General features: G+C 35.7%; 1 protein-coding gene across 1 annotated transcript in view; it reads left to right on the top strand.

Annotated features, from left to right (window-relative positions):
- Positions 1–14,022, top strand: part of LOC149089020 (putative protein phosphatase 2C T23F11.1) — an 87,556-nt gene that overhangs the window by 51,470 nt on the left and 22,064 nt on the right. The window contains exons 5-6 of the mRNA XM_089236686.1: positions 4,741–4,814; positions 11,525–11,666. Of these exons, the coding sequence (XP_089092812.1) occupies positions 4,741–4,814; positions 11,525–11,666 (216 nt within the window). The remainder of the gene's footprint in view (positions 1–4,740; positions 4,815–11,524; positions 11,667–14,022) is intronic.

Below are 14,022 nucleotides of genomic sequence, written 5' to 3'. Positions count from 1 at the left end.
ATACCACACATCCATTGAGGCACATTTCTTAGTCTCCTTATGTTTTTCACAGAATGATTGTTTTTTTAAAGGATTGCAACATTGTGGTGTCTGATATCTTTCTCTCTCCATTGTATAATATCACACAGATCTCAATTAAAATATAGAAAAAAGTTTCTGAAGAAAACACTAAGAAAATATACTGAAATAATATTTTTTTTCACTAATACCAACACCTCACACAAAATATTAACATTTAAAAAAGAAACTTATTGCCATCACATTTAATCACCAACAACATTCACATCTGACTGCCACTGAATCAGTATGAAGACTGATCAGTCTGCCCATGCCCACAGGCAGTTCGAACCAGTTGGACTGGTTTAAAGTGGTTTAAACCAGTTAAACAATAAAATAATCACTCATCATAGTCACTAGTTGCATTTTAAACACATTAAAAATAAATTTATGAAAAAAGTGAAAATTTATTTATGGGTAAGTTATGTATATTTCTGCTTAAATCTATAAATTTTACAAAAATGTCAATTTTTTTAGTAAAATATATATTTTTGAAATTTTATAAAGTTGTGAACCCATGACAGTCCCACTTTCATACTTAGGGAATTAGTTAACAACAATGTGAAGTGTTGAATATAATTTTTTGAAAAATTTTGAAGATGCGCTTTTTGATAAATTCAAAATTTAAATTTAAAAAAAACATTTCATCTCAACCCCATATTGTGTTGCATATCATAGGAAAGCCCATAAAAAATGCTGCAAAATGCCACCTGTCCCATCATTTTAGCTTAATTAGAAGAGTTGCTACTGCAATTTGAAATCATGGCCGTGGGGGTGTTTTTTAGTGAATTTTGACAACTTCACATCGCCATATTTTCAAAATGGGTTGACATATTTTAATAAAATTGGGTAGTTTTCTTTATGTACATGTAGGCTACCTCTGTGCCAAGTTTCATCAAAATCTGAGATGGTGAGTTAAAATTTATATAAAATTGTGTTGATTTCACACGGAATGACCCATAGACCTGTGTTAGCATATTTCTTACCTTGTTATATGTGTTACTTAGTTATATGATATTACAATGATATGCTCCACCCCATGCACACAAACCATAAGTTATAATTGAGAAAACCCACCCGTAAAAGACATCTTTCAAAAACATTTTTCTTGTATAAGTTTTACCATTTACGAAGAATTATTCATCACACTTTCTTGCGCTCTGTTTATTATGCTTGAGTTCATTCATCATTACAATACGGTCTACTTACATGGGGCTGCGATTATAAGAATAACTTATTACCAATTGTAGCTATTCAATTCAAGTTTCTGAAGTTTTTAGGATACTCAACTTCAAATGACATTTCTTTATATAATAAATATATCCTAAACGTACGACAACTTGTCTTCTATAAAACAATAATTTTTCTGCACAAAAACAAAAATCTTTGCACACCCAAAATGAATGTTTCCTTGAGACGACCTCATGTGGTCTTTGAGATTCCCTCACATAGAAAAAATATTTTTTGCAAACATTTTTTTTACATTGCTCCTAAAATTTATAACACTTTACCTATTGAATTGCAAAATATAACACCTTTTCCTGCTTCTAAATGACGACTTCAACAATACATTGCTAACATACCAAGTATTAAAACTTATTTTAATACTCAGACGTAGACTTATACATTTTGATGTGTTTCACCGAAGAGATTTGCTTATTTTTTACAAATAAATTCCTGTCCGCCACCTCTATATTTTTATACTCAGTGCATATATTTTCTTTATTTGCTGTAATTTTTATCATGCATGTTTTTTTTTTTTTCTCGCACTTTTAGCATTGCAATACTAATTTCACTATTGACTTTTAGTTTTAGCTTCATTATTTGTTGTCAGTACGGGTAACCAAGTTACCCCTTGTCAACTCTCATGTAAATCAGTGTATCAAAAATTACTTCAGTCTGTAACATGTTGTGCATGTATATATATCCCCCCCCCCCTTTCTTTGTATAAGTCAAACTGAATAAATTGATTCAGTTTAAAAAAAAGAAAAAAAAATCTATGGTGCCGACAATGGCAAACCATGAACACGCAAGCAACAAGGTCATCTGTTTGTCAACAGAAAGCCCTGAAGCAGTAGGATATTTTCGGGGGGAAATGACGGAGAGTATGGGAAAACATTCTCCACCCCTGCTGTATTGTTTGGGTCTCATGAAGACGGATACTTAAAAATACTAGTTTCGGGGGGGGGGGGGGAAGGACCAGAAACGTGTTTCCCTTCCTTTGGGTCTTGTAACAAAACAAAGGTTTTTCAGTGTGATAAGGGGAAGAGGGATCCTCCAAATTCTTATAATTTACAATTGCGGTTGGAAGCCTTTGTTCTGGAACTCTCAGAGGGTTTTTCATCTTTCTCCTTGTATGATTTTTAGACTGAAAAATTAAAATAATGTGTACCATAATAGTGAAATAAACCAATTAGTTATTTGTGGAAATGCTTTGAAAAATGAAAGGGTAATGAATATATTCTCGTGGCCCGGCGGTCGAGAAGAACTGTTGTAGACAAAAGAGTTGAATTCAAAATGAACTGGCAACAAGAGCAAAGGAGGAGGAAAGAAAAAGAAAAATGGCAGAGACAATCACAAAACGAGAACGTGATAGTTATGCTTTTGAAGAAAAATAATTATTGCAGACCTGCCACTTCTCTGGATTTAGGCGGGAGAATCCGCATTTTTCACCCTTCCTCCTGCTTCCCGGATTTGTTAAAATTTCTCCGGATATTGGCAGAAAATTAGATTTTCCGCAAGCATTCATGTTGTCGTGGCGTCAGTGACTGCCGTCGTTGTTAGGCAAAATATCCATAGAGGACAGCGGTGGTCTTTTCCATCAAGCAGCCATAAAAAAGTCTTGATTAAAAAAGTCGTGACCGCATTTAAGCAACTGGCAAAGACGTGACTTTGTTTACGTCGCGTTTATCTGCAATAATTTATCAGGGGGGATGCCTTTAGTTGCCGAAATTCCTGTATAATTGTTATTATATTCCATTAACAGCCGTGCTGTAAGCACAAATTTTTTCATCAGTAGCTTTGTATTTTGAAGTTTTTAATTGTTTCTTCCTATTAAATGTGTCTTCGGAAAGAAAATATAAAACTGCTTTTAAGAGTTCATATACCCAAGATCATCAATCACTGATAGCATCCACGAAAGGAAACACTTATGTTTTATGAACAGCATGTAGATGCGAGTTCCCTATTCTGCATGGAAAGAAATGGCAGCAATGTTGTGCTGTGGATGAGCAGTTGTCTTGGTTGACAAGTCTTGGTTGGTTACGTATCTTCTACGCTCATTTAAACTGTATTTTATGGCACATATATTGGTCAAACTAAACAGTATAATAAAAATAAATTGAAAATAAACCAATTAATTTAAAACGTTAGTACATAAAATAATGTGCATTATTTATTCTACAATTACCAAATTAAGTTTTCACAGCATCTGTATGAAACTTTACCTCTCACTGTTATAATTACATTTACTTTTTTTTGACTTTCTGAAATTTTCAATGAGGGTGTCAATATATGTCATGTCAGGTTCAGTTTGTACATTGCCATATATATGTTTATGTTATCCTTAGCACCAGGGCCACAACTAGGATTTTTGTTGGGGAGGGACATGATTTTGCTGCCCTGACCACTGTAAAATTAGATGATTTTCCCACATTAAATTTGCCGCCTGAGCAATTGCAATTAATGTCACAAAAGAAGAGAGAAATAAGGGTCTTGAATTAATCAAACAAAAATGTGACTCTGGTTTTTGGAAAAGTTGGAACCATTTTCATGCTAAATTTTTTTTTTTTCACCCCAAGGTTGTTGATAAACTGTCTGATTTTGAGTGGTGGAATAGTTTTTATAATGTTTTGGGTAAAGATACAATTACAGAGAGCGATGTGTAATTTGTAAACACACTAACTGCAGTCAAATCATAGATGCCTGTGTTGAAACGATTTTTTCAAGGTGCAGTTCATTCCATGTAGTGAAACAGATTATTGAGTAGACAAAGCATTCAAACTAGTGTTTCTAATGAAACAAATGGACAATTATTCACACAGGGTAAAATTATTTAATACTTGATGTAAGATATCTATTCAAGAAGTGTTTTCCTCAGTTTTCGTAATAAAATGTTCCGAAATATTTCACAAGTATGATTCTTTATCTTTAGTTTGTAAATATTTTTTAAATAGTCATTATTTTTGTAAGTTAAAATTTCTTTAATTTTATATTCTTTAAAGAAAGCATAGATTAATGACTAGTGTGTAAGTAATATATGTATTTTATATATTTTGTTTAAAAAAATCAATGAAATCAAAAAAATCTGATTTAAATCAAATAAATTGATTTTTTTAAAAAAAATCAACAACCCTGGTGCCAACCCTGTTCATAACCAACAAGCTGTAAGAATTCAAACTGATTGATACTAAAATAATTGATACTCAATAAACAAAAATTTACTTGATTGCCGGAGGCTTTTTCTGTTATTTTAAACAGAAAATGAGTAAATCTGGTCCAGCACCCATTCCCTCCCCTAGTTGTGGCCCTGACTGTGTACCAATTAGTTTGCGGATAATCGAAGCTCTACTAGTGGATTTTCACTAAACACAATGATATCAAAGCAATATTACAAAATTATTTTTTTTTTTGCTGGAAAAAAAATTGCTTCTAATTTTTTTAATGATATTGTTTCATTCATAGATGAGAACATGAGGGATGAATTAGCTGGAACAACAGCTGTTGTGGTGTTGATGAAAAATGAGAAAATATACTGTGTAAGTACTGTGCTTTTTTTTACAGGCTTTAAAGTTCAAAAATTGAAGCAAAAAAGTTTTTTTTAATTTTTTAGAATTAGAAGAATGTGTTGTGCCATGTCCTTAACATATTTCTTTTGTCAGAGTTATACATGTTTCATCAGAGCTGCCAGCTTCCCTGATTTCGCTCTTCAATGCCGGATTTCACTACATTGTCAGGGCTTCCAGATTATTAATTCATATAATCGGTTTTTGGTTATTACCATCAACTTAATAAGAATAAACTTGATAAAGGAAAAGAGATATTGAGTTTGCTGTTTTTTGCTGCTATAATTTTTTACTTTCACAGAATGTGGCTCCCCTCCCCATTACATGAAAAGGCTATTGCAACATCAAGACTCCAGATGCGATAGCCTGTATGAAAGTTGGTCAAAGCCATCTAAATCTATGAACGTAAACAAACATGGTAACTAGAGATGAGATGGATAGTGATTTTGCCAAATGTTTGACTAATGTTTTGCCGAATACCAAATGTTTGGCAGCCAAATTATCAATTTTATTACAATTCATCACAATTAATAATAAAATTGTTTTTAATTTAAATTAAAATTATTGGTAAATTTAGAGATGTGAGGTGAGAATATTCTCCTGGATTTAAAAACTGGAGAATAATCGAGAATATTCATTTTTCTTTTAAATAATTTCAATTTTTTTAATAATTTTGTTTATATTGTAAAATATAAATTAGTTTTCATTGCCTGAAACATTACAACAAAACAATTTTTGGTATAATCACCCCCAATGACAACTTTTAGTTTATTTTAATCGAATGGTTTCTAAAATCTTTATAACCATTAGATTAAAATCTTAAAAAATTATTTTAAAATTAGATAAATTTTCAGAAATAAGTTCACAACAAAAGAAATTAAATCAAAGTGGATTGATAAAGGAAGCTATTATACAATCACCTTTATTTTAAGAAGATACAGAACTGTTGTTTTTTCAATGCATATGCACTTAAATTCTGTATCACTCACATTTCTTTAAAAGTTGTGTAATTCAGCCATGTTTATTTAATTTTCTTGCTTTCAAACTTTAATATTATGATAAAAATTGTTTTTTCGGGTTCGAAGACCGTCGTCCGTTTGAGTTTGTTCTCAACGTTTCCCCAACACTAGTGGTTGGCATCATCAGGAGAATTGATAAACTGGATCAAAGTCAAGTTTTCCGGAGTCTCAGGTTGTATTTATGCACATAAGTGGCTTGAACTACACTATTGTTTTGCGATTGGTCCGTTGATTCTATGGCTGGCAGCGTATTGTAAACAGTTATGCTGGTAGAACTTGATTGGCCGAGAGATGTGGAGTTATCTGATTGGCTGTTGTCATCATTCTGTTGCTGGACCTTGAAGGGGAAAGTTCTTGTTCTTCTGATGGCTGGTGTCCAGGATCTGCTCAATTTCAAAGTTTCTTCTCTTCTATTATAGCTGTTTTTGTGCTTGTATATTTCAATAGCCTCTCTGTAGATTCGTGGGAAGAAGTGGTCAACATTAGCTATTACCTGTGTTTTGCTGAACTGTACATTGTGGTTGTCGTAAAGCGCATGCTCTGCCACCGCCGACTTTTCTGTTTGGCCCATTCTGCAGCATCGTTCGTGCTCTTTTATTCTCGTGGCCACAGATCTTTTTGTGGTTCCAATATATACCTGACCACAGGTGCACGGTATTCGGTAGATCCCCGGTGTTGATAGAGGGTCACGGTGGTCTTTTGCTGATTGCAGCATTTCACATATTTTTCTGGTTGGTTTGAAAATGGTCTTTATACGATGTTTTTTCATGACCTTGCTGATTCTTGCCGTCACTCCGGGGATAAAAGGCAGCACAGCTTTTCCAATTGATTGTGACTGCTCATTTTCCGTTGGTGATTCCTTGATGGAGCGTAAGGCTTTCTTGATGTCGTCTTTCGTGTACCCATTAGAGCGGAAAACTGATTTCAAGTGCTCAATCTCTTTACCTAGATCTTTTCCTTCACATAGTCTTCTTGCCCTCTCGATCAAGGTTTTCAGTACGCCTCATTTTTGGTGAGGATGATGATTGGAGAGCTTATGCACATACCTGTTGGTGTGAGTAGGCTTACGATAAATGCTGTGGCCTAAACGTTAGACCTTGATGGCTGACCAGAACGTCCAAGAACGGGATCTGTCCTTCTTTCTCTATTTCCATAGTGAACTTGATGTTGGGATGGATTCCGTTGAGATGGTTCAAGAATCGGTGAAGATTTTCTTCACCATGCCCCCAAACAACGAATGTATCGTCAACGTAGCGGAGCCAAATTGTTGGTTTTTGAGGCGCTGTTGCTACTGCCTGCTCCTCTAATTTTTCCATAAAGAAGTTGGCAACTACCGGGCTCAAGGGGCTTCCCATAGCTACTCTATCCGTCTGTTCATAGATGACGTTGTTCCAGGTGAAATAGGTTGTAGTAAGGCAAAGCTGGAAAAGGCCTACTATATCTTTTTGGAATATTTCATCGAGTAGTCTTAAGACGTCTTTCAGTGGCACCTTGGTGAACAATGATACGATGTCGAAGCTCACCAGTATATCATCAGGTTGCAAGTTGATCTTTCTTATTTTTTCGACGAAGTGACCAGAATCTTTCACAAATGTGCTTGTTTTTCCTATGTGTGGCTGCAAGATGGTGGTTAACACCTTGGCTAGATTGTAGGTGGGAGATCCAATGGAACTCACAATCGGCCGCAACGGAACCAGTTCTTTATGTATTTTCGGTAAACCATAAATGCGAGGAGAAAGTGCTTCTGTTCTGCAGATACCTTTTTTCTCATTCTCAGGTAAAGACGAGGATTTTACCAAACTGTTCATCTTCCTCAGGATCTTTTGTGTTGGGTCTTTTTTGAGTGCTTGTCATGTCCATGGGTGGATGCTCAAACCGGCACTCTATACGTTGATGGATCCAAGAGTTCTGTCATTTTACGTTGCTTCGCGAACGTATTCACTTCACGCGAAGAGAACTTGCCAGAACCGACAAAAACATGCTGGATATATTCTATCACCTGAGTAGCAAGCTGAGTCCCGAGGACTGGAATAAAATCGATGGGATCACATACAGGAGTATGGAGAACCACATCAACCGCAACACAGAACGTCAAAAAGTGAAGTTTCATAAGATCAACCAATGCCGGTTTGAGCATCCACCCATGGACATGACAAGCACTCAAAAAAGACCCAACACAAAAGATCCTGAGGAAGATGAACAGTTTGGTAAAATCCTCGTCTTTACCTGAGAATGAGAAAAAAGGTATCTGCAGAACAGAAGCACTTTCTCCTCGCATTTATGGTTTGCCGAAAATACATAAAGAACTGGTTCCGTTGCGGCCGATTGTGAGTTCCATTGGATCTCCCACCTACAATCTAGCCAAGGTGTTAACCACCATCTTGCAGCCACACATAGGAAAAACAAGCACATTTGTGAAAGATTCTGGTCACTTCGTCGAAAAAATAAGAAAGATCAACTTGCAACCTGATGATATACTGGTGAGCTTCGACATCGTATCATTGTTCACCAAGGTGCCACTGAAAGACGTCTTAAGACTACTCGATGAAATATTCCAAAAAGATATAGTAGGCCTTTTCCAGCTTTGCCTTACTACAACCTATTTCACCTGGAACAACGTCATCTATGAACAGACGGATGGAGTAGCTATGGGAAGCCCCTTGAGCCCGGTAGTTGCCAACTTCTTTATGGAAAAATTAGAGGAGCAGGCAGTAGCAACAGCGCCTCTCAAACCAACAATTTGGCTCCGCTACGTTGACGATACATTCGTTGTTTGGGGGCATGGTGAAGAAAATCTTCACCGATTCTTGAACCATCTCAACGGAATCCATCCGAACATCAAGTTCACTATGGAAATAGAGAAAGAAGGACAGATCCCATTCTTGGACGTTCTGGTCAGCCGTCAAGGTCTAACGTTTAGGCCACAGCATTTATCGTAAGCCTACTCACACCAACAGGTATGTGCATAAGCTCTCCAATCATCATCCTCACCAAAAACGAGGCGTACTGAAAACCTTGATCGAGAGGGCAAGAAGACTATGTGAAGGAAAAGATCTAGGTAAAGAGATTGAGCACTTGAAATCAGTTTTCCGCTCTAATGGGTACACGAAAGACGACATCAAGAAAGCCTTACGCTCCATCAAGGAATCACCAACGGAAAATGAGCAGTCACAATCAATTGGAAAAGCTGTGCTGCCTTTTATCCCCGGAGTGACGGCAAGAATCAGCAAGGTCATGAAAAAACATCGTATAAAGACCATTTTCAAACCAACCAGAAAAATATGTGAAATGCTGCGATCAGCAAAAGACCACCGTGACCCTCTATCAACACCGGGGATCTACCGAATACCGTGCACCTGTGGTCAGGTATATATTGGAACCACAAAAAGATCTGTGGCCACGAGAATAAAAGAGCACGAACGATGCTGCAGAATGGGCCAAACAGAAAAGTCGGCGGTGGCAGAGCATGCGCTTTACGACAACCACAATGTACAGTTCAGCAAAACACAGGTAATAGCTAATGTTGACCACTTCTTCCCACGAATCTACAGAGAGGCTATTGAAATATACAAGCACAAAAACAGCTATAATAGAAGAGAAGAAACTTTGAAATTGAGCAGATCCTGGACACCAGCCCTCAGAAGAACAGGAACCTTCCCCTTCAAGGTCCAGCAACAGAATGATGACAACAGCCAATCAGATAACTCCACATCTCTCGGCCAATCAGGTTCTACCAGCATAACAACTGTTTACAATACGCTGCCAGCCATAGAATCAACGGACCAATCGCAAAACAATAGTGTAGTTCAAGCCACTTATGTGCATAAATACAACCTGAGACTCTGGAAAACTTGACTTTGATCCAGTTTATCAATTCTCCTGATGATGCCAACCACTAGTGTTGGGGAAACGTTGAGAAAAAACTCAAACGGACGATGGTCTTCGAACCCGAAAAAACAATTTTTATCAAATCATGGCCGCGAAAACCTTATCAACTATTTAATATTGGTCTGCAAACTTCAATATACCCATCTTGATGGGAAGAGAGACTGGGACAGAGAATATTCTTGAGACTATTCTCTCAAACAACTACTATTATAAATTACTAGAGAATATTCTTATCAAAAGTAATAATTATTATACAAAAATAATTATTCTCAAGTTATTTATCGAGATTATTATAATACATATTATTACATATATTCTTGATAATATTCTCTGGAAAGATTTTGTTAACTGAAAAATATTCTCTTCGAGGACAATATTCACGAATATTCTCTGGAAGGACTATTATTAATAACTTCAGAATAATTCTTATTATTTTCTATAATAATAATCCCCAGTAATTGATGAAAGTAGTCCTTCCAGAGAATATTCTCAAGGGTATTATATGTAACTATATTATAAATAGGAGGAGAATATCCTCATCAAGAACTTATAAGAATATTCTGAAGTTATTTATAATAGTAGTCCTAGCAGAGAATATTCTCCGAAAGATTATTCTTGAGAATTTTACATCTCTAGGTAAATTTAAATGATTGACATGTAATTTTAATTATGCAATTAGTTGTTAAATAAATAAAAAAACAGATTTGATTGAAAGAATTGTTGAAAGATTAGATTGCCATGATATTGGTAATCAAATTAACCAATGATACAGTTATAAGGACCCCATGTTATAGCAACCATTTCATTACAACAACTAGTAGAATAAGTCCCAAATGTTTCATATAACGAATAACCCATATTAATAATTCATATAACGAGCATTGACTGTATAATGTATTTTAATATTACTTAAGGAATCAATTTTTTTTCAACACTTGTTATCAATTTTACATTTAATTCAGAAAACGTCTCAACTGTTATTTACCCTTACCGTTATCCACGTCTCCCCAAAGCAGTTTAACAAAGAACCTCTTCGAAAAACATTTGTCGTGCTGTTACTCCACGGTGTCCCTGACAAAGGTTGGTGGCACATCGTTTGAGAACCCCCGGGCTATGCTTCTTAAAATATGGATAATATGGTCACCTTTATCTAAGTAATTATCCATTACTTATTTCAATTCTTATTATTCCCATAAAAGATTTTAAACATTCACCGGTATGGTTACCAAATTCTTAAATAAATTTCTGGATTTACATAAAGTTACAGGATTTTTTATCTTCTGAAGGTTTGCAGGTCTGTTCCATGTTCAAGATGTGCTGCCCTTTGTCTTTCACATTGGAAGTGAAAATGGCAGATGCCTGATCGTGATGGTTTCCATCAGAGAAACTTTTTTGAAATTGGGGTAGGGGTCGAGACTGAAATTGGGAAATAATAGTTTTATTAAATTTAAATTATATAATTTAGCTTCAGTAGTATGAAGATATGTAATTTGCAACATTTGATCATGTAAATTTTCATGAGAAAGATTATTTATAATTGAATACTTAATTCAAAGTAAAATAATGAAATTGGTTGTAATCTGCCAATTATCAATGATGCTTAGTTTTCTGCAAAATGGCTATTTGATCTTTTTCTATCAGGCGAATGTTTAATTTGTTTAATTAGTTATAATTAAATATTTAATTCAAAGTAAAATAATGAAATTGGTTGTAATCTGCCAATTTTCAATGATGCTTAGTTTTCCTCAAAATGGCTATTTGATCTTTTTCCATCAGGCGAATGTTGGCGATTCCAGGGCTATCGCAAGTGTAGATGGTCAGGTTCAACAGTTATCGTTTGATCACAAACCAAGCAATGAGATGGAAACCAAGAGAATCGTAGCTGCTGGTGGCTGGGTCGAGTTCAATCGAGTAAATGGTAAATTGCCTTTATTTTTTCCCCTTTGAATATAATATTTATATATGAATACCAGGGCTTGACGAATCCAGGGTTGCCATAGTGACATAGAACATTTGGCGCCTAAAATTATATATGTTTGACAACTATAAATTAGAGTCTTATAACAACATAATTTTTTTTTAAATTATGTCAGCATGTCTACCAACATGGAAAGAGGTTGCCCAGTCCCCAAAAGTAGAATCTACCAAAAACTGTGACGTACATCACAGAACAAGCTGGGGAAGAGTTTTAAGAAATTAAGGAAAAATAACACACACACAGCAGCAAGAGTGAGATGGCTTTTTCTCAGCCTAATACATCAAGGAAATAGATCTTTACTGTATATCATGCCGAGGTGGACTGGGGGTGGGGGGGAGGGTAGTTATCTGGTCTTTGCTGGGGAATCGACCCAGGTCCTGAAGTAGGAGCATCAGTAGTCTCACGCCACAGTGTGTGAAGTATGGAAAATAAGATAGTGTTTCCAGTAGCTATGGTAGCAGGAATATGGACAAGGTGCATATCTAGTTTAGTAGTAGTAGTAGTTGGTGGCTATGGTAGCACACTTGCCCGGTTTGCAGGTGAACCTGTATTCAGTTCCCAGCTGAGACAGGTGACTTTTCTTTGTGAGTTCACCTCAGCATGATATCCAAAAAATCTCTTTCCTTAATTTAGTGTTTTCACGGCTTTTACAGCAATTTTTACTTCAGAACATTCTCTGTCGGCTAAAGGAATGCTGTAGAACAAAACAGAATATTCTGCTTTGAGAGCCAATCTTGGACAAGCTAAAAAAACCCACTAATTTTTGCCATTTTAGAGTCATGAAAAATATATTTTTTGCTCTAATATTTGGCTGGTTCTTAAATTATTTTCCACTCCAAATTATAATTCTATATGATTATACTAAATTATTGTCTGAAGCCAGGATGGTCAGAGGAGTTTGATACCTGATTTGTCCTTGTCAGAATCTTTCCTGATGCAAGGGTACATAATAACCTATTAGAGCAGGGTTTTCCAACGTGAAAGCTTGCTCTGAACCCTTGATGGTAACGAAGCTATTCTGCGGAACCCTTAACAAATTTTGAATATTTCTTCAATATACAGAGTGTCCTGTATTCGCTCTGCGAAACAAGAATCCTCACTTGCGGTAGATAAAAGTGTCAAAAATATATATGTATTCGTGAGTTACACAGTGTGACCATATGATCCATATTTTACGGGGCAGAATTATTTTTTCACAATATTCAGTTATTTCATCGTTTTAGTAAAAATGTTAATTTTGTCAAGCTTGCTAAAAAAACTCACTTTGAAATTTTTAAATCACGAATTTGTTATTTTAACATAAGCTATGGATCAATGGAAATGTCAGTTTTTTTGTTCTTGTTTTTTTCATTTGGTCTGGTTATACACATAGCTTCAGGATAACGAAAAACATTTAATCTTTCAGCTCATTAATCTTTTTTTTTCTCATCCACATTCATTCTCTGAGCAACATACTTATACAGTTCAAAGTCGATTCCGAACAGCTTTTTTTTCTTCTCTCACTGAGGGAGGTTTGAATGCCAAACATGTCACTGTTTTCACAATAGTTTCTTGTATCAGAAAAGGCACTGGAAAGGACAAAAGAGGGTATTGAACACATGACATCTCTGAGCATTTTGTGGCACAGTTCACGAGTATCTTATCGACCTGGGCTATCATATTTCACCACTATGTAATTAGTATTGCAAAATACCAACAGTTTTTTTAATCTTGGCAACTGATACACAGTATCACTGATTTCTCGTTTAAGTATTCACGTTAAAATTCACGAAATGCCAGAAGCTGTCAAAAGAACAAGAAAGTAATAAAAAAAATTATTGATGAAATCAAGGCTGGAACTGTCCTGGGTGCCAAACTTTACGGGGTGGCAAATATTGGAAAAAAAAAGTGGAGAGGGTGACAAAATCATGTTTGCCCCTCATAAAAATCGTAATTACGACCCCGGATAAATAATATTGATAACAAAATGCAGAACAAGAGGAAAAAATTACTACTCGCTGTACTTGGTCATGGGTTGAGTGTGAATTTTAGCATACACCATTCTCATCCAAAATGTGAAGCGAGTGGTCATAGGAAGAGAATTCTCATAATTTTTGGAATATTCACGCTATAAATTACAGTTCCCCCCCCCCCCCGTATTCGCGGGGGTTACGTTCCGGGAGTGACCGCGAATACAGAAATCTGCAAATAACCGAAACCATAGGTTTTTCTTCATATATCTTGTTTATTGAACATCAGGAGAAAGAGCAGGGTGGCAAAGGTGGAAGGGAATATAGAAGAGGGTGCAGCGATGTTG

The sequence above is a fragment of the Pholcus phalangioides genome, unplaced genomic scaffold (genome assembly GCF_987345545.1).
Source record: "Pholcus phalangioides strain wild (caught in Gottingen) unplaced genomic scaffold, Ppha-v1.0 ptg000002l_1, whole genome shotgun sequence".
Classification (NCBI taxonomy): Eukaryota; Metazoa; Arthropoda; class Arachnida; order Araneae; family Pholcidae; genus Pholcus; species Pholcus phalangioides.
This window is presented reverse-complemented; position numbering and strand designations above follow the sequence as displayed.